The following is a 27,339-nucleotide window of genomic DNA, read 5'->3' on the forward strand; positions in this document are numbered from 1 at the left end:
GAATAAACAACCTTGTTCTTCACATGGATTTGATATCTTTACCTTGTCTTTTCAAGCGACATATTTCTTGAATTGCCTGCTTCCACCCCCCCTCATGTGCACTTGAATACATTCTGTCAAAAAAAAAAATGCCATGAACTGATTGTCTGAAACATCCCTCTGACGTGTGAGGAAGGATTTTGGCTTCGAAACAGGGGCACTGCAGTGAGTGTGACCCGCTTACAAGATGCAGTGAGGAAGAGGAGAAGAAGGGGGCACTTCATGATCAGTGCAGAGAGAGAGACACACACACACAGAGACAGAGAGAGAGAGAGAGAGAGAGAGTGAGTCAGTTGCTCAGTGTTTTCTCAGCAGAAGAGCTGGAGTCCAGTCTGGCTGCTTCACCAGAGACACAGACCAGATATGTCTCGAATCGCCTGCTGCAGGTAGGTGAAGTCATTCCCAGTTACTAGACTCGGTGCTTTGCAGACACACACTGCCTCTTTAATATGGAGCGTTTGCTTAACATGCTTGAATATTCAGTCTGCTCTGTTAGGCTGTTAAGCCTCACCCTCTAATTGGGATGCATGTGGATGTAGGTGACGATGTTGGAAATGTTGTCCTGTAAATGACACCGGCTGCAGAGCTGAGACCAAGCAGCTCCAGTCAGCTGTCAGACAGTTTTTGTTTTTTTTTTAATAAAAAAGAGAGGATTCAACTGATCCCAGTGTCTGTATGTGATGCTATCAGGGGTAAAAGTTGAAGAAACAGTCGCATGTTGAAATAGATCAGCTTGAATGAATGAGAGCCTCCACAGAGGCAGCTGTCCGTGGTGCTGAAACTCTGAAGGATTCCTGTTAAAGGGACTTTTTATCCCTCAAATGGAGCATTTAGTGTCCTTAAATCTTATCATGTAGGTCATTTCATACTTTATTACAACAAGAGTCTCACAACTTTGCCTATTTGCGTGAACTTTAATGTCTGCTTTCACTCTCCTTTGCATGATTTCTGATAGAAAATGAAGAAGGAAGATTAAATCAGTCAACATTTCATAAACGTTGATGCAATTGACCCAATGAAACAACAGTTAGAGAAGTCAAATGACTGTCACATGCAAGGCTGCAAATACAGTAATGATTATACTCAATATTGATTCATCTGCTGATTGTTTTCTCTATTATATGATTACTTAAACTAACATTAAAAATCAAAAATCACTATTTCTCTGAGCCTAACGTGACAGTTCGAATTCATTCTCTAGACAAAGAAAAGCATTAAAGGTGCAGTATGTAAGATTTCTAACAAAAAGTCTTTTTCCTAGTCTTGAGATCCAGTGCAGTGTGTGTGAAAAACAGGATTTAATGCTCCATGTCTCACATTTAGGGCGACAACACTGATGAAGAAACAGCCGATTTAGTCAACATTTCATCCCAAAGTGGATTGATGGACCTCCATTATGGCCAAGTGGACATGATTCAACGTTCAGCACCTGTGGCACAATGTCGAATATGATTTACCTGACTGCCATCAGCATTCTGTACTTGCCCGTTTTGCTGTTTGAGGCCTTTGTGTTGTCTAACGGCAAGTATCAGAGGTCGGTGGTGCCGAGTTCTGCCTCTCGTCTGGTGGCCAGGATGGACGGGGATGTTATAATCGGCGCCCTCTTCTCTGTGCACCACCAACCCTCAGCTGAGAAGGTGGCGGAGAGGAAATGTGGGGAGGTTCGTGAGCAGTACGGCATCCAAAGAGTGGAGGCCATGTTCCACACGCTGGATCGGATTAACTCGGACCCGAACCTGTTGCCCAACATCACCCTGGGCTGTGAGATCAGGGACTCCTGCTGGCACTCCTCGGTGGCTCTGGAGCAGAGCATCGAGTTCATACGAGACTCTCTCATCTCCATCAGGGACGACAGGGACGGCTCCAGGTGGTGCATCGAGGGGGTACCTTCCAGTCAGCCGCCGCCTACCAAGAAGCCCATCGCAGGGGTCATCGGGCCCGGCTCGAGCTCAGTCGCAATTCAAGTTCAAAACCTCCTGCAGCTGTTCAACATCCCGCAGATCGCATATTCTGCCACCAGTATTGACCTCAGTGATAAGACCTTATTTAAGTACTTCCTCAGGGTCGTGCCCTCAGACACCCTTCAGGCCAGGGCCCTCCTGGACATCGTCAAACGATACAACTGGACCTATGTGTCTGCAGTGCACACAGAGGGTAAGACACATCGCTCTTGCTTCAGTGATTTATTGCACTCATATAACAACAAGACTCACAAGAGACACATTAAAAGAGAGAGTCAGCAGGTGAAGCAGGAAAAGAAGCCATATCCTGACTTTTTAATCCCTCATATCAACGTGCCATGAACCTAAACGACTGAATACATGTCACAATTACTTCCAAAACGACATAGCTTATCATTGAAAGGCCCCGACACACAAGGCTGAAGATATCCGAGCCGTCGTTAAGTGTCTGTGGCTCTACTTTTTGTGATGTTTCCTGCATCATTGGCACTAGTCTGCCCTTGTCGGCAGCTTTAAGGCCGACTGAGCACGTGGAAGCTGAAAAGCGAAAGCCCCTCGAGCCTGTCACTTTAGCATCCATGATTTCACCAGTTTGTTTCAGTTTATCCTTATTTTTCGGCTCCATCTCTTCGTTGACATTTGCATTATAAGATATGTTCTCGATTAGAAATGTCTATATGTGCAAGAGTGGTGTGAAAACTGCTGCTTTATCGTAACAACAGTTAGTACATCAGCAGTCCTGAGCCCTTCAGTTTCCTTTTAATGATTGACAAATTCAGACTAGCGCTACCTGGTGGTATGGAGAGTTATTTCCTCTCATGCAGGTGCAGAATATACATGTCTAGGCCCCATGACTTTTGAAAAGTACAGTGACAAGCGTCCCAGACCTCCGTCATCATGTGGTTGGTTAGGTTTAGGCACCAAAAGTACTTGGCTAGGTTTAGGAAAAGGCTTTAAACGGTAAAATAATGTTACAAAAGTTGCATAAGTAACTTACTTTTGGTTTCAAATGGGACACGAACAGCAGTTCAGTTAAAACTCTTGGTGTGCACCAGGTTTGGTTAGATTTAGGAAAAGGTTAGTAAAAGATTACGGTTTGGGCTAAAATAACTTTGTTACTTTACTTAAAGCTTAAAAAAAAACCTTAAATTTTCGTTGATTCTGGCTATAGTCTTTGTGGTGTGTTTAAGTGCAGCTTTTTTGCTGCTAGCTCTTTGAGGTTTGGTGTGCTGGGCCTAATAACTGAATGTTGAAGAATACATCGGCTGCCAAACCAGACCTACGTCTTACTGGAACTTTATCATCATATGGTTGTGTTTGGTTAGGTTTAGGCACCAAAATAATTGGGTTAGCTTTAGAAAAAGATCACAGTTTGGGTTGAAATAACTGTGTTAAGTTATTTGACGTATGTGATGTAAGTTAAGTACTTTTGGTTTCAAATGACACATGAACAGCAGCATCTTTGGTGTCCAGGTGAGCACCGAAACTGCTTGGTTAGGTTTAGGAGACGATTAGGAAGAAATCAAGGTTTGGACTAAAACAACTGAGCAGCTAACTTAAGTACTTTCGATGTTACACGGGACACAAACAGCAGTGAAAGTCTGGGTGTATGTACTTTTTACTAAGTCACCTGATTCCCTGATAGCATCGTTATAGTACTTCATCATCTTAGAAAATCATCGTGACAAGTTAACTCAACTTTATGTGTAAAATCAGTAGATACCACTTTAATGAATGAGTCCTGTTTACTTAGTGTTTTTTCTTCCTGTTGATCCACCAAGAGGGCAAAAAAAAGCACATCTCAGCACAGAGGCAGGAGATTTGAGCCGTCTCCACCAGCTGAGCACTGCTGTGTTTTGCTGCAATAATGCAGTGTTTTATCCTGTGAATGACATATTTAGACTGCTGTTCTAACAGCAGATGGCTGCAGACATTTTTGATCTTGTGTGTTGGGCTCATCTACATGATATCAGTATAAATAGAGAGCAATTTCAGAGGAGGAGAGAAAATGGTGTCCTGGGTGCTCGCTTTGTGAGGTCTGGCTTTGTGGAGAATGTAGGGCTCGTCTTTATGCATCAAAACCCATGAAGACTGGTTGCACATCATCAAGAGACTTTCTTCTTTTCCTTTTTCTTTTCTTCTCTTTTCTTTTCTTTTCTTTTCTTTTCTTTTCTTTTCTTTTCTCTTCTTGATTTAGTGGCTTCTGCAGGTGTCAGCTGCTGTTGTAAGTAGAGCTCAAACAATTAGTTGATTAATGGAAATTCCAAACATGTTTTCAGCCTTTTGTAAGTGAGGATTTGCTACTTTTCTCTGTTTTATATGACAAAGCAAACAATTTCAAGATGATCCATCGCTCTTTTCTTGAACAGATTGAATAATCAGTTAATCAAGAACCAGTTTTGACTTATGTGCTGTATGTCACAACAAAATCAAGAGCTTAAAGGAGAGAAAGACCCGAGCAAGATAAAGAAACGTCAAAGTACAAGAAACAAAAGAAACACTTTCAATCTCACTTATCCAAAGGAGTATTTTATTTTCCTCTGCTTTTACAGTCTCAAAATCACACTTTGTCCAGTTGAGACAATAACAACAATGGAAGTATGAAAAATGACACTTTTACTTGTTATGTTATGTTCACTTGTTTTGTCATTTCTCACAAGGACAAAGCAAACATAAGATAACATAATAAATTTACAGCTAAAATGTACCGAGTACCTTCCTCATTGGCCATATTTCACTGGCTTCAAATGCTACTAATGTTTCTACAAACCACAGATATGTTGAAACTATACATGTCTTTATGCTGCAACTTGTGTTTCTTTAGCTTTTTCATTTTGTCTTTTGACTGTGCTGATGATCTGGTTAGGTTAAGGCACAAAAAACACATGGTTAGGGATCATGTTTTGGCTTAAAATACCTGTTTTGCTCACCACAAACGCAGCTCCCTGTCAGAAATACCTGTTTTTTGTCGGCACAAACAAGGCTGGAAACCCAAAGGTCTTCAAAAATATCCAGTGCTGTCCTGCTTACAAATGTTGAAACTCGTCTTGAACTGCGGTCACTGGCTTGACAGCCTTCTTGCCAGTAACACCACCACCATCCCCCTCCACCTCCTGAGATACAAGTAAGGTCACAAACATGTAATGTGAACGTGATGTGACTTGATTTGCAGAAATGTCAATATGGCACGTACAATTGTGAGCGTGCACGTGGTTTGCAGAAAGGTTAACTGCCAACATTTTATCCAGGGCTGGGGAGGAATGTATATATATAATACTGAAGAAATGCACGTGTCTCATGTAAAGTCGTGTCTTTGGGCTGTTTTGTACTAAACCCAGCTGCTTTTTGCTCTTTTAAAATTTAAAAAAACATACTTTGGCATTACTTTTCCACAAATCTTTCATAAGATTAACAGATTATATGAAAACTACATTATCTAGAGTATATAAATTAGGATACAGATCATAATAATTAAGATTCCACCCACAGTGCTGAGCAAAGGAGAAATGTGATATGCATACGTGAAATACACATAAAGCAGCTGCTGGAATCTCATCTGTACTTGTGATAAGCTGATAAAAAATCCAATCAGAACCTGGCAAGACATCTGTGTTTACTGAGATGAAGATGTCATTATAAGCAGATGTATTTCTGCATAAATGCTGAAGCCTGTCAGATAAATTCTCAGGTTTATCAGCGATGGTGTAACCTAATAGTGCTCCCCTCGTCCTCAGATACAGCTGTCGAGGTCACCCTGTTTGCTCTAGTTGTTCTGCTCTTGATTCCATAAAAAGAAATCGTAACGGGCCACTTAAATACTAAAGGAGGCGATGTGTTTTCGCAGCAAACTCTCCCTGATGAAAGACCATGTTTAGATGATTAAACAATCTGAAATGAAGCTGTGAATCAGACTCCACCGATTCTTTCTTGAATGAAACTCAACAGCTCCTCTTGTCTTTCTCAGGTAACTACGGCGAGAGCGGGATGGAAGTGTTCAAAGAGCTCGCCTCACAGGACGGCCTCTGCATCGCCCACTCAGACAAGATCTACAGCAACGCCGGGGAGAAGCACTTTGACAGGCTGCTGAGGAAGCTGCGCGAGCGTCTGCCTAAAGCCAGAGTCGTCGTCTGCTTCTGTGAAGGCATGACAGTCCGCGGGCTGCTCATGGCCATGAGACGGCTCGGAGTAGCCGGAGAGTTCCTCCTAATTGGCAGGTTTGTTAGAGTTTGTTTTCCCACAGGAGATGTTGTTTTGTCCGTCAGGTTTTTTTGGAGGGGAAGGGGGGGAGTGAAAAGCACACAAGTGCAAAGACGAAGGATGAAAAGAATTCTTTCTCTCAGTGCTTTATAGATGAAGATAAATAAAACTCTGTTTTCACATTTCTTCATAACTTCAGCTATTTGTGCCACATGGATTCATGACATTTGTGGTAATAATGAAGACAAGTAAGTGTCAGTTTTAATCTCTCCACAAGATCCATTTAGAAGCTGATCAATAGCTTTAATTTAAAGGAACAGTTCACCCAAAAGTGAAAATTCAGTCATGTTTCATAGTCCACAAGCCATTTCTGGTTTTTCACAGCAAAACAGAGTTGCAGAATTCTCACAAACAACTGAAGAACATGGGGTCGTACGTAAAAAAACGTCAAAAAAACAACTGTGTAAAAGCATAAAATCATAATCCAAGTATCTGGAAGCCTTGAGATCCTAAGGTGATTAGAAAAGATGTTGTTCACACTGCCCCTTTTTGGGGGGCTGAAATCTTTACTGTTGCTGCTTAACTAAAAGCATCAGCGCACACCACTTCTGAAGTGAGGGTGTAAATAACATCTTTTCAAATCAATTTGGCATCTCTGGGCTTCCAGGATTATTCTAACTCCTCTCATCTTTGATGAACCCATATCCTTCTGGGTGTTTTTTGCTACTTATAGCAGTAAAATATCATCAGTAACCATTTTCCTAAGCAGCTGACTCATCTGGAGAGCGCAATGTGTGTTTGGTGCCAGAACGTTGATAGTTGTGGATGATCACGTTTCTATCATTATAAACTATTGCAGTCAAGACCACCTAAAGCAAGACCAAGTCATGAGGAAGACCAGAGTGTGTTGAGACCAAGGCCTTGCGCTAAAATGTGGAACATGCAAACCAAAGTCAGTCTTCAAATTTTTGGTTTTTCCATAAAAAACAATCAAACAAACGGAAATTGTATTTAAGGAAAACAATAAGGAGCTGAAATCAACTTCAATCAACACTCCTTTTCCAATTTTAACCATCCACCTAACAGAACAAGTTTTTGTGCAAGTATCAAGCCATCATTAGGACAAAATGTATTAAAAAAGTCTTCAGTGCAGTGATATCCCTGCAGCTGGGTTCCTGCTACTCTTGAAATAAAATCCTAATCCTACTAATCCTGCTAAAATCACAAGACAACACATTAAAATATAAAATGAGATAATCACTTAATAGTAAATCTTTGATGCAAATGACTCCATAACTCTGTGACGAAAACACAGTTGAATTATAAAATACACGTTATAATATTCAGTCACACTCAGGATGGATGTTATGAGTTCATATGGAATCGAAATCTTCTTTTTTTTTTTCTCCTACTGGGATTTGAGTTCCTCTGAAAGCAGAAGATGCTTTGAGTCAGGCTCGGTAATGAATAATGCATCCACGCAGCGAGCTCTCCCTCTCCCTGTCAGATCACAGGCAGGATGGGCTAATATGGGACAGCACCTCCAGCATAAGCTGGGGAGTGTGGAGTCGTGAACATCAAAGCTCATATCAGCACTTATAGCAGACACTCCCTCTGTGTGGAGTCTCGGCTCACCTCAAGTCCTGTTAGGAGCCGTTCAGCAGCACCTGAAAACGAGGCTGCCACAAAAGCTCGCTATGGTTAATTTACTGAGAGCAGTTCATTAATGTGCAGCTGAAGGGAAGGAGTCAGAACCCTCCCGCTCGACCCAGATGATGATGAAAAAAACTGGGTGTTATAAAGCCTAAACTTGCTCTCACCCCTTCCACTTGAATTTGCACTGAGCTAAAGTCTCCACGGAAAGATAAGGAGGGCGTGAGTTTGGGAGAGCGGTGCATGTGTGTGTGTGTGTGTGTGTATGTGTGTGTGTGTGTGTGTGTGTGTGTCTGTGCGTGTGTTTTCTGGGTCAAGGAGACTACTGAAAAAGGAAAGGAAAATGTTTTTTTAGAGCAATGCAGTAAGTGAACACATGCAGGCAATGTGCAACGGGCCAATGGAGAATGCCTGAGGTGCTGGTCATCAGCCATCCGTCTTCTGCTGTGTGGTGGATGAAAGAAATGGCTTGTTCTCCCCCCAACCACCCATCCACCCCCCACCCCCCACCCCCACCCCCCCCACCCCCCCCCCCCCCCACACACACACACACACACAACAGACAACTCACTTGATCAACTCCCATCGCTTTGGATTAAAGAATATATCAGTTTTACGATCCCAAACATTTGACTCATAATGTGTCTGGCCTCTCCCTCCATGATTAATTTCACAAAAACATAATTCAGATTTGCATAAACACTCTCTGCTTGCTCTTCCAATAATGCCTCCGTTGCTTAAATCACATGATTCATGAGTGTGTGATATCAGAGCCGTGGTATGAATCTGTCCAGTGTGTCCGTGCGTTGACGTCAGTGCTGTAGGTTCCTGGCACTCTCAGTGTTGGACTGGAGGGAGTGTGATGCTGAGAAGCAGATGGCCAGGTACTGTTGATCCTGTCACACTGGACAGCCATTGTCAGCTCATTCTTGAAGTGCCAGCCAGGCCAAACGGGCTTTTGGCTTCAGTTACGACAAATGTGGGTTTTTGTACTAGGCTGGTGTATTTTTGTACTGCGGATAAACTGTATTTTGTGCCATATTCAGTGTCTTAAAATGACTCTCTTTAGAATACAGAGATCCATTGTTTTGCCCCAGATCCACTTGTCTCTGCAGGGTGAAAAGCCTGTGAAGCAGCTAACTGTTTTAGAAAAATCTCAGTAGCTTCCTAATGTAGTGTTACTCACACAAAGAAAATTCAGTTCCCTCATGCTGATGGAAAGTCCGGTGAAGTTTAGTAGTCCGCAAAACATTTCTGGAGTTTCACAGCAAAACAACATTGCAGCATTTGAAAAAACAGCAAATTGCTCCATACAGCTCGTCCAGCACAATCTAGGTCTCCATAAGCCGAAATTGATTTCTGAAGACCTGATTGATCTTATATCTGACCGTTGTAGCTTCTTTCAATAGCACCAATGTATAAAAAGATGGTTTGAGCATGTTCTCCACATGTTTTTGTTTTTTTCTGTTGCCAGTACAAATATATGTGTCTGTTTGTTCAAGTCATTACAGGTTAGTTTTTGGCTCATAAAGGTATTCGAGTATTGCCATTCTGCACATAAAGATCTGAGTTTGGAGCCAAAAATATATATATATCCTTGTAATCCTTGGAAAGATGCTTTTTGAGTTTTTTCCGTACTCCTTATTCTCTTCCTTCATTTTTCATGCAGAGTCACATATATGCATCACAGATTTCATCCCACTCTGCCGAAAGCTGCTCTGAAAATCCTCAAGCTGCATTTGCAACTCAAATGAAGGGAGTTTTTTAAATTTTTTTTATTGCGTATGATTCAAATCTGAAGTGTCAAACAAAAGCACTCTCATCGTCGTCGTCTTTTGTGTGAGATTCAATGCAGAATGGATTTTCAAAAAGCAGCCGAGGATGTAAACTATAAATACAAACTAAGACCAGCAGAGATGCAGAATCACACTTAAGAGTCTGAGTCTGTGTGGAAGGTGGGAGCTCGCTTCTCTCCAGGCAGATTGTACTGATACAGTACTAATCTGTGAATTCTCGCCGGACTTGTGATTGTGTTGTGTTGACTTTTTTTTTTCTTCTTTCGGCAAGTACAGTGAGCACTCCACGCCCCTCAGCGGGGAGGCTGAAGGAGAAATAAAGCTCGGGCAACAAAAAGGGAGAAGGTTTCTGCAGGATTCAGTGTGAGGCTCGTTAGTGAGGCTGCATGGAGCTTCAAACGCCACATTGTCACAGACTTTCCTTCTGCCTGATACTGACTACTGTTTGTTACCTGTCATACAATTTTTAGAGTTGCAGCAAATAAATGTTTGAAAATCTGTATTACCCCCCAAATCTTGCAGACCTCTCAGCCTATACCAACCCAGTCACATGAAGAAATGTTGGCAATGTACTATTCAGCAAACCACAGATATGTCGAAACTAGTATGGTAAGGTTTAGGCACAAAAGACACTTTGTTAGGGTTAGGAAAAGATCACGCTATAACTTCTGAGAGACTCAGAGAGTGAGGAAAGACGCCGGCGTACAGGACTAAAAATAACGTGAATAAAACTTTAAAACATTTCTTCATCGGTAAACAATTCTGCCTGAGTCACTTCAGATAGATCTTCATTAGCAGTGGTGGTTGTTAAAAATGAAAACAACTCCCATGATCCCACACTGCTTACTCTTTTGTTTTGATCGAGAGACTCCTGGTGATAGAAATTAAAGTGGGTTTAAATTGAAGTCAGGAGACATTTTCATTTTCAGCTACCGTCATTTGACGTACATCTGTTGTTGTCCATCTTCTTCATGCCTCTGTTTTCCACACAAATTACAGCCAGTACAGGAGAACACTGTGGTGAACTGACAAGAACATGTAGTGAACACAGTGTACGAGGTCAAAAAACCCACAACTCTAACTGGATGCCACTCCAGACCGTCTCCTAAGAGCTGGCAGAGAAAAAAGAGATCATTTGACTTTACATGGACTTGTTTTACATGTTTACAGTGGTGCAGTAGAATTGTCTTTGCTGTTAGAAAGTCGTTGTAATTTCCTCAACAGACAGAGTCTCTGATGTGCCAGAAATGATCCTCTGGTTGCACTGCAGTACCAACACCCTTGAAAATGTCCTCCCAGCTTAAAGGAATAGTTCACTCTAGAACGAAATTCAGTCATTATCGACTAACCCTCATGCTGATGAGAAGTCCGGTGTAGTTTCTTATTCCTCAAAGTGCAGCTGGAGACCCGCGGGGGTACCCTCCTGCAGCAAAAATCCATATAACGGCGTAAATGGTGTCCGAGATGAAAAGGTCCATAAAACTACACAAAAACTTTGTAATTTTCCTCCATACTGCTCGTCCGCTGCAATCCAAGTGTCCTGAAGTGGCGACACCCAGAGTTTACTCGAAACTACATCATTTAATACATTTTTCTAGCCTAAACAGTCACTATACTATATTTGCCTGGAGGCACGCTCCCGCATGCATGCGAGTCTCCCTCACAGCCACTTGTACTACGGAAGCCGCGCCAGACAAGATCAACTAGAACTTGCGATAGATACACACCGGTATTTACATCCTGCTTTGAGCGACCAAGCGACACACAAACACAAGAGGGATCTGCCTGCACTAGTGATTTGAAACTTTGAAACTCACAGCAGGATGTAAATATCGCGGGTTCTGTTGACTCCCTTTTGTCCAACTTCGTTGCCTTAAAACAGAAAAATACGACTTCTGCCCTGAGACCAGGAGGGATTCACCTGCCCTCAGACAACTTCTGCCCTGAGACCAGGAGAGATTCACCTGCCCTCAGACAACTTCTGCCCTGAGACCAGGAGGGATTCACCTGCCCTCAGACAACTTCTGCCCTGAGACCAGAGGAGACAGTTGACTCCCTATTTTCCAACTAGGTTGCCCTGAGAACAGAAAAATACGACTTCTGCCCTGAGACCAGGAGAGATTCACCTGCCCTCAGACAACTTCTGCCCTGAGACCAGGAGAGATTCACCTGCCCTCAGACAACTTCTGCCCTGAGACCAGAGGAGACAGTTGACTCCCTTTTGTCCAACTACGTTGCCTTAAAACAGAAAAATACGACTTCTGCCCTGAGACCAGGAGAGATTCACCTGCCCTCAGACAAAATTGTGGGAAACAATGGTCTCTGCCCTGGGACCAGATGATACTAAACAGCCATGAGGAAAATCCTACAAAACAACTTCTGCCCTGAGACCAGGAGGGATTCACCTGCCCTCAGACAACTTCTGCCCTGAGACCAGGAGAGATTCACCTGCCCTCAGACAACTTCTGCCCTGAGACCAGGAGAGATTCACCTGCCCTCAGACAACTTCTGCCCTGAGACCAGGAGGGATTCACCTGCCCTCAGACAACTTCTGCCCTGAGACCAGAGGAGACAGTTGACTCCCTTTTGTCCAACTACGTTGCCTTAAAACAGAAAAATACGACTTCTGCCCTGAGACCAGGAGAGATTCACCTGCCCTCAGACAAAATTGTGGGAAACAATGGTCTCTGCCCTGGGACCAGATGAGACTAAACAGCCATGAGGAAAATCCTACGAAACAACTTCTGCTCTGAGACCAGGAGGGATTCACCTGCCCTCAGACAACTTCTGCCCTGAGACCAGGAGAGATTCACCTGCCCTCAGACAACTTCTGCCCTGAGACCAGAGGAGACAGTTGACTCCCTTTTGTCCAACTACGTTGCCCTGAGAACAGAAAAATACGACTTCTGCCCTGAGACCAGGAGAGATTCACCTGCCCTCAGACAACTTCTGCCCTGAGACCAGGAGAGATTCACCTGCCCTCAGACAACTTCTGCCCTGAGACCAGAGGAGACAGTTGACTCCCTTTTGTCCAACTACGTTGCCTTAAAACAGAAAAATACGACTTCTGCCCTGAGACCAGGAGGGATTCACCTGCCCTCAGACAAAATTGTGGGAAACAATGGTCTCTGCCCTGGGACCAGATGATACTAAACAGCCATGAGGAAAATCCTACAAAACAACTTCTGCCCTGAGACCAGGAGGGATTCACCTGCCCTCAGACAACTTCTGCCCTGAGACCAGGAGAGATTCACCTGCCCTCAGACAACTTCTGCCCTGAGACCAGGAGGGATTCACCTGCCCTCAGACAACTTCTGCCCTGAGACCAGGAGGGATTCACCTGCCCTCAGACAAAATTGTGGGAAACAATGGTCTCTGCCCTGGGACCAGATGATACTAAACAGCCATGAGGAAAATCCTACAAAACAACTTCTGCCCTGAGACCAGGAGGGATTCACCTGCCCTCAGACAACTTCTGCCCTGAGACCAGGAGAGATTCACCTGCCCTCAGACAACTTCTGCCCTGAGACCAGGAGGGATTCACCTGCCCTCAGACAACTTCTGCCCTGAGACCAGAAAAATACCACTTCTGCCCTGAGACCAGGAGGGATTCACCTGCCCTCAGACAACTTCTGCCCTGAGACCAGGAGAGATTCACCTGCCCTCAGACAAAATTGTGGGAAACAATGGTCTCTGCCCTGGGACCAGATGAGACTAAACAGCCATGAGGAAAATCCTACAAAAAACTTCTGCCCTGAGACCAGGAGAGATTCACCTGCCCTCAGACAACTTCTGCCCTGAGACCAGGAGAGATTCACCTGCCCTCAGACAACTTCTGCCCTGAGACCAGGAGGGATTCACCTGCCCTCAGACAACTTCTGCCCTGAGACCAGGAGAGATTCACCTGCCCTCAGACAACTTCTGCCCTGAGACCAGAGGAGACAGTTGACTCCCTTTTTTCCAACTACGTTGCCCTGAGAACAGAAAAATACAACTTCTGCCCTGAGACCAGGAGAGATTCACCTGCCCTCAGACAACTTCTGCCCTGAGACCAGGAGAGATTCACCTGCCCTCAGACAACTTCTGCCCTGAGACCAGAGGAGACAGTTGACTCCCTTTTGTCCAACTTCGTTGCCTTAAAACAGAAAAATACGACTTCTGCCCTGAGACCAGAAAAATACGACTTCTGCCCTGAGACCAGGAGGGATTCACCTGCCCTCAGACAAAATTGTGGGAAACAATGGTCTCTGCCCTGGGACCAGATGATACTAAACAGCCATGAGGAAAATCCTACAAAACAACTTCTGCCCTGAGACCAGGAGGGATTCACCTGCCCTCAGACAACTTCTGCCCTGAGACCAGGAGAGATTCACCTGCCCTCAGACAACTTCTGCCCTGAGACCAGGAGGGATTCACCTGCCCTCAGACAACTTCTGCCCTGAGACCAGAGGAGACAGTTGACTCCCTTTTGTCCAACTACGTTGCCTTAAAACAGAAAAATACGACTTCTGCCCTGAGACCAGGAGGGATTCACCTGCCCTCAGACAACTTCTGCCCTGAGACCAGAGGAGACAGTTGACTCCCTTTTTTCCAACTACGTTGCCCTGAGAACAGAAAAATACAACTTCTGCCCTGAGACCAGGAGAGATTCACCTGCCCTCAGACAACTTCTGCCCTGAGACCAGGAGAGATTCACCTGCCCTCAGACAACTTCTGCCCTGAGACCAGGAGGGATTCACCTGCCCTCAGACAACTTCTGCCCTGAGACCAGGAGAGATTCACCTGCCCTCAGACAACTTCTGCCCTGAGACCAGAGGAGACAGTTGACTCCCTTTTGTCCAACTTCGTTGCCTTAAAACAGAAAAATACGACTTCTGCCCTGAGACCAGAAAAATACGACTTCTGCCCTGAGACCAGGAGGGATTCACCTGCCCTCAGACAAAATTGTGGGAAACAATGGTCTCTGCCCTGGGACCAGATGATACTAAACAGCCATGAGGAAAATCCTACAAAACAACTTCTGCCCTGAGACCAGGAGGGATTCACCTGCCCTCAGACAACTTCTGCCCTGAGACCAGAGGAGACAGTTGACTCCCTTTTTTCCAACTACGTTGCCTTAAAACAGAAAAATACGACTTCTGCCCTGAGACCAGGAGAGATTCACCTGCCCTCAGACAACTTCTGCCCTGAGACCAGAGGAGACAGTTGACTCCCTTTTGTCCAACTACGTTGCCTTAAAACAGAAAAATACAACTTCTGCCCTGAGACCAGGAGAGATTCACCTGCCCTCAGACAAAATTGTGGGAAACAATGGTCTCTGCCCTATTTTTCAACAGTTTATACATAATTTGTCAAATATTATTTCGAAAACACAAAGTGTTTTCAGCATTTGTCCTGCTCTATATTACAAAAACGCATACAATTTTAATTTAAAATAATTCTAATAAAATCTATTTTCATGTGATATTTTAAAATTAACTAACTGTTTTCATAAGTACACTTGCATACACTCTAGGTGGAAAGAAATATTTAATATTCCTCCTTTTGTTGTGGTTACACCACTTGACATTTTCAGGGGCAATCAGTCTTACCTTTCGTAAAAAATAGTTCAAATGCCTTTTCAAATTACATGAAACCAACATAAATACAAAATATACATTTTAGCAAACCTGATGGAAGCTTTTCAAACAATTTTTTAAAACATTTTTGAATTGCTCATAATGCAAATCCTTATTTGTCACTGACCCAAATATAGCATAGTGACTGTTTAGGCTAGAAAAATGTACTAAATGACGTTGTTTCGAGTAAATTCTGGGTGTCGCCACTTCAGGACACTTGGATTGCAGCGGACGAGCAGTATGGAGGAATATTACAAAGTTTTTGTGTAGTTTTATGGACCTTTTCGTCTCGGACACCATTTACGCCGTTATATGGATTATTGCTGCAGGTGCGTACCCCCGTGGGTCTCCAGCTGCACTTTGAGGATTAAGAAACTACAACGGACTTCTCATCAGCATGATGGTGAGTCGATAATGACTGAATTTCGTTCTAGAGTGAAATATTCCTTTAAACGAGAGGTAAAGCTTTTTATTAAAGCGTCATGGTTTGGCTCAAAATAGATATTTTGGTCGCCACAAAAACGGATGGAGATGTTCCGACTTCCCGTGAAAAATAGCCGGCTTTGGTTGCCACAAAAACAACTAGAACCTTTGCAGAAATGTTAAAATTATAATTATACTGGCGACTGGGCTGTGATTTACCCTTGGAGTGCGCAATAAAAACACAATTTAGGAAAATAAATCAAAACAGATAAATATTTTGCAAATAAACCCTTCATGTTTCACACTGTGGTAATTTTGATATAATAATCTGTGTGACACCTTAAATTCACCAATTCTGGCAACATTTTTTGTTTGAATAAGGAATTAAGAGTCAGAATTTGAAACTGAGTGTTTCTTTTCATGATGCAGACAGAATATTTATTGATCAGATGTTTAAAAAAGCCTTTGAGGATTCTGGAAATCCCTTCAGAAAAATTGCAAGTGTTGAAAGTGACCTTCAGGGTTTTTCAGAGGTCGTCTGATGTTTATTTTGTCAGACAAACAGATGCTTAGCTCTGTAACTCAAATCATGAGAGGCACAATCTGGTTCTAGTGGTACTATTTGCATTGTGTTTCTCTGCAGTGACGGCTGGGCAGACCGGGTCGAGGTGGTGGAGGGATACGAACAGGAGGCTGTGGGTGGCCTCACTGTGAAGCTGCAGTCCGAAGAGGTCTCCTCCTTTGACAACTACTTCCTGAAGCTCAAACTCAGCACCAACACCCGCAACCCATGGTTCCCAGAGTTCTGGCAGTACCGGTTTCAGTGCCGCCTTCCCGGACACCCGCTGGAGAACCTGAATTATGCACGAAACTGCTCAGGTAGCTAAACAATTTCGACAGGCAATTATGCTGTTTCTCCTGCAGTTTTTCTGGTTGACATTTTTTACACCAGTGTGCACATCAGCTTGTCTTCTATAACTGTTCTGATGTGTGCAATGCCCAGAGGAGGATGCCAAAAGGCCCCGTAAACTGGAACACACTCTTTAATTATGAATTGGACTGCCAGCGGGTAGAATTCTCTCTGAGTCAATCCAATAACGTTTGTTTCATATTGTTCATTTCTGTGACACTCGGCCTTACAGAGGATGATGATCTAGGTAAATTAAATCCTTTTCTTTTACAAAGGAACAAAGTCAATGCATTAGCTTAACGTCTTGGTTTCCTGAAACGGTGCTCAACAAGCACGTTTCCAAAATATACTTTTACATACTGCTCATACATATTTCTGTGGAAGATACATTTACAGAATATATATTTACGTTTTCAATATTAAAGGGTAACTCCACCAATTTTACACATTAAAGTGTGTTTACAGATCCTGGGGAGTATGACTGCATATGTGAAAAAAAATAGCTACAAAGCCTTTTGTTTCTGCATCTAATGATAAACTGCCTTCAGGTTGCATTGTGGGTAATGTAGGCACCATGTTTTGAAAAGGAAGAAGACTGTGTGGAATAAAAAATACAATATCCCTTGTTCTGCTGTATCGATTTGATTGCTTGTTTTTAAATTGTCCACAATGAGTCCAGCAGTCAAAACCCGGTGCCTACACTACCCACAATGCATCTTAGCCACTCAGTGACATCACTTGAGGCAATTCTCCACTTGCACAATGTACAGGTAGTGTGATGTCCTTTTGCTTCTGGTGCCAACTCGACAGTATAAAGTCAATAGCTATCTCAGTTTTTATCTGTAACTTAGTTAAAATACTTGTTTTTGAATTCAGTGTTTTTAACATTTTTTGATTATTTAGATGATCCATAGGTGTTTTTAACTAGCGAGGTTAGCCTGTCAGCTAGCCTATAGATTTAAATCCCTTATCCAGCAATGAGGTTTAAGATGTACTGTTCACTTTCACAGTGTTTGTCAGTCACTTTTTTGTCAGATTACACGCAGCGCAGTAGTGACCCCAAGACCTGTAAACACACTTCTGTGTGTAAAATTGGTGGTGTTACCCTTTAACTCAACCTTTAAATTATTTCAAATTAATCATATTGTGGAACGTAAATATAAAATAATGCATGCAGCACAAAACAAAACCATTATTTTTTACGTTTCAGTTGAAAGCGCTCAAGATTCTTCAAGTAAATTTGTTTTTTCCAAAGCCCCTCACTTCCCTTTTTAATTTCTTCGCAGCATTTGCACATTATTTAAAAGAATAGTGCCTCTCTTCTTTCTTACGCACATACCTCAAGCTTTTTTATTCATTCCTACAAAGCATCACATTTTAAAGCTCTCATTAGAGTATTTTACTTTTGGCTCATAAAAGCTCTGGAGATAGAGTTATTGTCTGCTGTCCTGTCACTTCTATTGTTTTTATTTTATTATTTTGTATTTATTTTTTTGGTGTAGAACTCCAAGACGGTGAGTGAATCCCTCTGAATGGAACCATAACGCTCCTCACTTTAGGAATATACATAGAGGTTGACTGATATTAAGGATTTATTTCATCATCTCGACTTTGTACTATTAATCTCAGTTAACCTCTAATATATGAAGCTATTGGGATGTTTGTATTTGTTTCTCTCACACTGCAGAGAGAGCCTCACAATTGACTCTTGATCTGCTCTCACTTTGTGCTCTCTCACACCCGTAAGACAGTCGTATGAAACAGCCCAATAACATTTTGAGTGAGATGGTAACTGGCTGTTCCGGCTTAACCTGCATGTAGCCCCAGAAAATAGCGAAGCCGTGTTGCAACAGATTTTTCCAGAAGCATCATACTGTAGTCTTACTCATATTTGGACAGAGAAGGTTGAGTTGTCATGCAGCCGACTAATCCCGACGTGCAGCAGTAGGTCCTCTGCTTGCATGCTGACATCACGGCATCATTTCATCATGACTGAAGCTCGCACAGCTCAGCGAGCGTCAAAGCCAAGGAGCTGTTAAACTAGGTCATCACCAGCAGCTCCCATCGGACGCTCAGCCAGCTGCTACCCAACTGAATTTACTGTTTATGTGTTTGTTTGCGCAGGCAGTCAGTTTCCCAGCAGTGCTCTTTAACGATCATTACTTGATTTAACACAAGCGGAGAGGAAAAAACACACAAGCGATGGGGGTGATGCTCACGAAGCCCGTCAGCCTCGTGTATCTTACAGATAAATGTTGTTGTGTGAAGCCGGTGAATCCTGTTTTACACAGTTGTAGCAACTGACAATGTAAATGACAAGTTATGTGAGTAAGATCTCTGTCAAGCCTGCACAGTCCTTCAAACATTTTAGTATGCAAGAAAAAATATTTAGATTTTTAATCTGTATCTGCATCAACTAAAACATTGTGACAGACAATCATATGATAGAATACAATACAGCTTTAATGTCCACATGCTGTAGGTGGAAAGTTGACTGCGGTCCATCTGGCAGTTAAAACATTAATTAAAACATTAATATATTAATATCTTACTCTGCAAATAAGGAAGTTGTTGTTCATGAACTACTATCTTAATATGCTTTGCTCAGTGTGGGGCTTTTAAGGTGGTAATACCACACTTATTTGTCATTCTCCCTTAATAACAAGTAAAAAATATGGTCTATTTTTATGTAGTAAAACAAAACTACAAGTGTTAATAACTCCTGCTGAAGTCTTTCTACCTCAGAGTATGTTCCCACTTCTAAAGTGAGGTTTTTCTCATAACTTATTCACTAGACTAGCCTGTGGGGGTTAATAAGAGTTAAACGACTAGTGAATTAGTTATGAGCAAGACCTCACTGGAAGTGGTGAGCATATTCTGTGTTGAAAAATAATTAATTCATAGCTGGAGCTACTTTTTTTGTGCTGCGTTACATAAGACTACACCATTGTTATTAAGTGTTATTAAAGGATAAGGAGTATTTTTGTGGTACTACCACCTTATAAGGCACCAAAACGCTGAATGGCCTAGAAGCTGTAGACTAGAATATGATCATGCAGAATAAGGCATTAACAACTAATAAAGAGCGTCTAAGCCTCTAATATTGATTCTGATAAGCAACTAGTTAATTATCAATGTGTGTTCACTAATTTAAAGTGTTACCAAGGTTCATAAAAATGTCCTGCATTGCAAAATTAAGAAATCCTTTAAAAAAAAAACTATTATTAAACAGGTTTTTAGATATTCTGCAAAACAAACCATAAACAAACAATCTGACAATGTGTCTAAGATTATTATTGTACACATATAGAAATACTAACAAAGGGTAATTTGACCTAATCTGAGTTGCTGGATTGCATAGACAACTGTGTAATTAATTGCTGTTACATTTTATTTTGTTTTATTGATGACAAATAAAGCTATGAAGAGGATAGACTCATTCACTTTTAGCTGACATTTTAACAATAGTCTTGCTTTAAAACGTAAAGTTAAGCCACTGTCACAGTATTATTGCATCATTGATAAAATAGTTGCTACTGATCACACTACACACACGTGAAGGTAAAAGTGAAGTGAATGAGAGCAGCTCACACATAATTTTACTCCTATAATCAATAAGTTTCCATTGTTTAGATTACAATTCCTCCACTGTGATCATTTAGAGTGCTAATTTAAAGTATGTTAACAAACGTGATCTTTCTGTCTCAGTAAGTATCCTTTTAATGTACATGTGTGGATTAAGGTGAAAGGTGCTGTACCTTTGTAAGGACCCACAGTTATTTGGTAGAGAGAAAGATTTAGTTTTGCCTTGTTACCTAGTGCTGATATTACAAGAGGTGTCTGTGCTGTAGGAAAAGATGCTTTTCACCAAAAAAAAACAGCCAACACATCTGCACCTGCCCCCATGTGTTACCCAAATATACTGAATGCATGATGAAGCTCTTTGTAACGACACTAACTTGACATCTTACTCTGACACAAAGCAACTAAAAAACCTGCTCACTCTGCTTCTAGCTTGCATTACACTGAACTGATAGGGTGTGTGTGAACATCACACGCTGTTTGTTTCCAAATATTAATCGTTGTTGTCTCATCGTGTTTGTCTGAGGAAAAACAACAACAACAGACTCCGTGAGAACAGTTGCTTAATTCTTCTGCTTGAGGAGACACAATCTCACAGTACTTTAGACCGCCTCTAATTTAATCCTGACTCATGAATGCTGAAACGGATAGTCTTGCCATGGTAACAAGGTTTCTTTGAAGCCATTTTCTGAGGGCTTCCAGTTCTTTTAAAGAAGTCTCCCACAGAGGCAAGGAGGCGTGCTGCCTGAATTCAGAGAATAATTATAACAATGCATCTGTGAGCACCCTATCACTCCTTTGTAATATGTTACATCATGCTAGACACACCTGTAAAGTGACCTGAAACTGAGGAATGAATTTTTAAAGCATAACATGCTACCGCTTGCAGCAATGAAGCCCCCTCCTGTAAGGCTTTCCATTAAAATGAAATCTGTCCTGGAGGCGAGTCCTCACCCTTCTCTCATGTGTGGGCAGGTTATGAAAGTCTGGAGGACAACTACGTTCAAGACAGCAAGATGGGCTTCGTCATCAACGCCATCTATGCCATGGCCCACGGGCTGCATGACATGCACACTCATCTTTGCCCCGGTCACGTGGGGCTCTGTGACAACATGAAGCCCATTGATGGCAGCCACCTACTGGACTTTCTTCTCAAGACGACCTTCGCGGGTGTTTCTGGAGAGGACATTTGGTTTGATGAGAACGGCGACTCACCTGGAAGGTAAAACACAATTCCCTTACGTTCTTCTAGAAATACTGTGCAGTAATTCTTCAGATTCTTAGGTGATTTTATTCCAAATACTGTGATTAAAGCAGCATTCAGGTTCTCGACTGAGGTAAAAGTACCAATACAACAATGTAAAAATACTGTAACACTCCAGTCATTTTATGAGGATGTGGACAAGTTATTACAACAATTGGGGCTGCATCTAAAAACATGTTTGCATTATTCATGTTTATCAATATACATGTATATATTTTAATTAAACCTTTTTAAATGGATGCTTTCAGTTGGTCATTTTATGGTACTTTTAAATTCGAAGAATAATGTCCCTACTGTAATGAGAAATGATCTGGTCACTTAAATTATTCATGTACTGTACTTAAAACTCCCATGAATAATCCTGCCAAAGTCACAGGATCTCTTTTGAATATACAGCTGCACTATAAAATCATACATCTGCTGTTTCAAGGTTAACATCAGCGAGCAACTACAATTACATCTTCGGGCGGGGTCGAGTTGGGTCTTGAATTCCACTTTGGAGTTTTTATCCCAAACCCAAGAGGAAGAGAGATGAAATCCAGACACATCAGCACACCTGGCAAAAAATAATATCCCTGAGTCACTGATCAATAACCTGACAGCCCCCTGCTGATAAAACATGCAGATTTGTGCTAAGTGGCAGCATATTTCTTATTACTATTCCTCCTGCTGAAACCTTGTTGAGTCACGTCCTCCCCTAACTCATGACTTTCTATCCACTCTCAGGTATGAGATTATGAACTTCCAGCATGTGGAGCCTGGTGTTTATGACTATATCAACATTGGTTCCTGGCATGAGGGCATTCTGAGTCTGGACGAGGAAATGCTTCAGATGAACCGCAGCGACATGGTCCGCTCTGTCTGCAGCGAGCCCTGCTCCAAAGGAGAGATCAAGGTGAGGGAGAAATCCATTAGACAATATTGTGACGACATGTTACCTCTGAAGCATTGGAGTCCCTGTTCTTAAAACGTTAGAGCTGCAGTTCTCGAGGGCTTCATCCTGCAGTTTGGTTTGCTACATGTTGATGCAGTGTTTTTGTCGCGTTCTGTCGACCAGGTGATCAGGAAGGGAGAGGTGAGCTGCTGCTGGATCTGCACTGCCTGTAAGGACAACGAGTACGTCCAGGACGAGTTCACATGCAAGGCCTGTGAGCTGGGCTGGTGGCCTGACGAAGAACTGGAGGGTAGGTTTACCCTCTGTATGGATTAAACAAATGTGATATATAATGTTAATCTGTGAACTTTAGAGGTGCTCTAAGGCAGATTTAATTGTTGGACAGGCCAGGCTAACTATAGCTTCATATGAGAGAGGTTTCAATCATCTCATCTAATGCCAATCAAGACAGTGAATAAACTTATTTCCCAAAATGTTGCTTCAAATCACCTAAGTCTCTCTGTAAAATTAGGACAATAAGCCCCATCTGATCTGATTAGAACAGAAGATTCTGCTGTTCTGCAATTTTTACATCTAAATTTAGATGAATTTAGGTTACTCTCGTGGCCACAGGCTGAGATCCTGTTGCATGATTGATGCTTTCAGAGATAAGAGCAGATTCTTATCAGAGTCTTATTAAACTCAGGCTCCGGAAAAAAGTTAAGTTCCTCTCCCATCCTTCCCCAACATGTACTCTGTAAAGTTTGTCCTGTGAAGATTTCTGCAGCGCTATTTCACAAACCTGGTCTGTCCTATTTTCCATTGCTTTCCCATGACACCTGAGAGCCATTCATCATCTTCACCATTTTATCCGACAGCAGCCCTACTTCACTTACCGCTCTTCTGGCCCACTTTCAAAGGCCTTCTGTGCTGTTCAAAGACAAGTCACTTTCTTAATAGGATCATCCTGCCTCCATGCTGTTTAATTTTTTTTTTTTTAACCACAGGACCTTTGGGTATAAAGAGAAATGAGAAAATGTGGAGTGCAGGGGATGACATAGAAATTACTGTGCATTTTTCTGACCTGAACTCTCTGTAAGCTGTTATACAATAAATAAATAAACAACATAAATTAGATATTTTTAAAGTGTGTTCTCGACATGAAGCGGAGAGGAGATCTTATTTGGATCCATGAAAAACGCAGTGATTTACTTTGTCCTGGTGCATTGCCCCCCTCCTCTGCTGGCTGCAGCTCAGCCTGGCCATGGCTGAGTAGAAAGGGGTTTATTTATAGTTGAGCTAAAAACCTACTTTGAGACTTACTGTATTTTCTCAGGCTAAAATGTATTTGATTAATTTTGAATGTGTCCACAAAATAAAGCCTTGAAAACATAAAACTTTTCATTTCATTCTCCTTAAAATGACCTTTTATTTATGCAGTTTTTCTCGACATGATAATCAGAAATATAACCACCAAGCTGACACTGAAGGGCTGAAAATTTTATGAGCTGCTTTTAGTATACTGTGGCTTCTGTGTTTATATGTTTTTTTATGTTTTTATCCCTTTCAGGCTGTGAACCAATCCCTCTCCGTTACCTGGAGTGGAGCAATCCAGAGTCCATTATCCAGGTGGTTTTCTCCTGCCTGGGCATCCTGGTCACGTCATTCGTTGCCTTCATCTTTGTCTTATATCGAGACACGCCTGTGGTCAAATCCTCCAGCCGGGAGCTCTGCTACATCATCCTTGCTGGGATCTTCCTGGGCTATCTGTGTCCTTTCACCCTCATCGCACGTCCCACAGTGGCCTCCTGCTACCTCCAGAGGCTGCTTGTCGGACTCTCAGCTGCCATGTGCTACTCCGCCCTGGTGACCAAAACCAACCGCATCGCCCGCATTCTGGCCGGCAGCAAGAAGAAGATTTGCACCAGGAAACCGAGGTTCATGAGTGCTTGGGCTCAAGTGGTCATTGCCTCCATCCTGATCAGCGTCCAGCTCACCTTGGAGGTTACCCTCATCATCATGGAGCCTCCCGAACCAATCAAATCCTACCCCAGCATCAGAGAAGTCTTCCTCATCTGCAACACCAGCAATGTGGGTGTTGTGGCCCCTCTGGGCTACAACGGCCTGCTCATCATGAGCTGCACTTATTATGCCTTCAAGACCCGCAACGTTCCTGCAAATTTCAACGAAGCCAAATACATCGCCTTCACCATGTACACCACGTGTATAATCTGGCTGGCGTTTGTGCCGATCTACTTTGGCAGCAACTACAAGATCATCACCACGTCGTTCTCCGTAAGCCTCAGTGTGACTGTAGCCCTGGGCTGTATGTTCACACCAAAGATGTACATCATCATCGCCAAACCAGAGCGAAATGTGCGCAGCGCGTTCACCACCTCCGATGCTGTGCGCATGCACGTAGGAGATGGGAAAATTGCCTGCCGGAGCAACAGCCTGCTCAACATGTTCAAGAGGAAGAAGAACACTGGGAACGGCAGGTAGGTTCATTAATTGAATCCGTGAGTCCTGCTCCTGAGGCACCTCTGGGATGCTGGTTTTACTGTAATTCCCTCTCAAAGGGAGCCTGATGTCTTACTGTATTCACTTTCATAGGGACACCTGTTGTAAAGTGTGACGGATATAGGTCAGTGCTCAATTCACACAGTCATTTTAACCTTTAAACTCACGGTTAAATTAAAACAAGCATCTCTGTGTGCTAAGGGATGACAAGTGGGATCATAAATACAGAATGCAGGGTTTCTGCAGGATTCACCAACTTCCATTTAAATTTAATTCAATTTAACGCCTGCATTATATTCCTGGTTTTCTTAGCACTTTCCAACAGGATAAAATAATGATTCCCAATGATAAAACTAACTTAGAAATATGATGTTTTTGTCAGTTTTTTTCTTTCCTTCAGTGTGTCATGTAGGTTCTTGTGCACATAAAAGATCTTGAAAGCTAAAAAGCCCAAAGTCTGCACCAACGGGAGCTCCTCGTCAGTAGTCCCACTTTTAATTCAGTGACTTCTTGACGTCACACTACGTCAACATGTCACACATTTGCAAAATGTACGCCTATATTGAGGCTAACTGGAAGATGAAAACATGACAGAGCAGAGCTGGCTCAGGCTGACATATCAGAGCAGACTGGTTAATCAGGAGGGGGGCCTTAGAGAGACAGGAGCTAAAACAGAGCAGTTCAGTCAGAGGGGGAATACAGTGCTGCAGAAATGGATCAGAAAAATGATGTGTTTTTTGAGCACAGAAGCATGTAAACCTATTCTAGTAGTAACCCAAAATAAAATTAGAAACCTGGAAATGAGCATAATATGTCTCCTTTAATAGATGAAGGATAAATAGGTGGATACATTAACCAATGAAAAGTCAGCACTTGCCCATTACGAGTGGATGAACTTCTTAGATACTTTAGCTCACTGTAGTGACATTCATTTCAACAGATTTGATGGTTTCAACACCACAAAGAAGGATTGAACATCCTCCTGTGTGCACATCCACTGTCAAAACAATCCCACTTTTAGTGTATCAGGGTGTAACAGCTCCCGACTCAAGCCAGAATCACAACACAGAACACAGAAACATTGTATATCTAACATTATTATCTATGGCAGGCAAGAGGAAATATTTAAGACATTTGTGAATTGAATTTAAGACTTTAAATACCTTCTCCAGCTCTTTTGTATGTAGAAACTGAAGTCAATGTTTTTTTAAGCTTTTGCAAGACCTGCAGATACCCTGGAACATTACATACAATATACATATTTTTTAGATTTTTTTTTTTTTTAAGTAAAAATCCTTCTTTCTTACATGAACCAGAGATGCTGTTATGTTTCTCCACTTTTCCTGGGTTCCTAAAGTAACAGCCATCTTTATTTTGTTCATAGTTCTAATGGAAAGTCTGTGTCATGGTCTGAACCAGGTGCAAGACATCCTCCAAAAGGGGATCATATGTGGCACAGACTGTCAGTGCATGTGAAGAGACAGGAAGCAGGTTCCAATCAGATGGCTGTCATCAAACCCTTAACTAATACGTACCAAAACAGGGCGCTGGAATTCTCAGACCTCAGCACTAAGACTTTGTACAATGTGGCTGAGGAGGACGAGAGTGACCCTGTCAGATACAATCCCCCCGTCACTCCCCCCATGATGGCCCACGGGCAGATTCCTGCCTGTGGGCTGATGAAAGACATGGAGGAGGTGGTGGAGCTCTATACCCCTGAGCATCTGCAGCCAAATAGTGTCATCCCCCTGCACGTCAACATGGACCACCTCCAGGGGGAGATGGTGGTAAATCGTAAATTCGCCAGTGACATCCCTGAGCTTAATAATATGATAAGCATGCCTGAGGCTGTGAGCGGCGGCATGCCTGTATACCACCAGGCACACCTCATCCAGCAGGACCCGGTCCTGCCTATGCATCTCGACCCTTTTGACGAGGAGCCCACCTCCCCTTTAGAGGAGGAGGAGATGGAGAATGAGCAGTTTGGCCTACTTCACGGCTACATGTACAACAACGCCAAGATCCACGAGGAGGAGGACTTGGTTGAGGGCAAATTAGCCATGGAGGACTCTCTGGCTCTGATGCCTCCTTCTCCTTTCCGAGATTGCGCTGGTGCTCCGGTGAGGCCCTTCCCCAATTCGCCGGTGTCCGAGTCGATTTTGTGCAGCCCTCCGAATGTGACGTACGCCTCTGTCATCCTCAAAGACTTCAAGCAAAGCTCCTCGACTCTGTGAGGGAGCAGACTCAGTTTTGCCAGTTGTACAATATTTTAAAGTTCATGATGACTTGTGCTGTATATGATGATGTTATATAAGGAAAAAGTCATTCTGTGGTCATTTTTCACTCTATAATTAATAGGTTTTACATGATAAGGGTGAACAACAAGGAGCCACATTTTAAAACTCTTTTAGATGTTGTCTACAATAGTGAAAGAATTTGACTTAAATATTTATAAACTAACATAATCTATTAGGATAAATATGAGACAAACAACTAAGACAG

The 27,339-nt window shown here is 42.6% G+C and overlaps 1 protein-coding gene across 1 annotated transcript; it reads left to right on the plus strand.

Annotated features, from left to right (window-relative positions):
* Positions 1-1,478: 1,478 nt before the first annotated feature.
* On the plus strand, positions 1,479-27,071 carry grm1b (glutamate receptor, metabotropic 1b). The gene is made up of 8 exons (XM_073483820.1): positions 1,479-2,193; positions 5,965-6,214; positions 16,331-16,566; positions 21,155-21,401; positions 22,170-22,338; positions 22,501-22,627; positions 23,888-24,815; positions 26,222-27,071. The coding sequence occupies exons 1-8, from the start codon at positions 1,479-1,481 to the stop codon at positions 27,069-27,071; spliced, it is 3,522 nt and encodes a 1,173-aa protein (XP_073339921.1).
* The last annotated feature ends 268 nt before the right edge of the window (positions 27,072-27,339 follow it).

This window comes from Pagrus major, chromosome 16, assembly GCF_040436345.1.
Source record: "Pagrus major chromosome 16, Pma_NU_1.0".
NCBI classification, from domain to species: domain Eukaryota; kingdom Metazoa; phylum Chordata; class Actinopteri; order Spariformes; family Sparidae; genus Pagrus; species Pagrus major.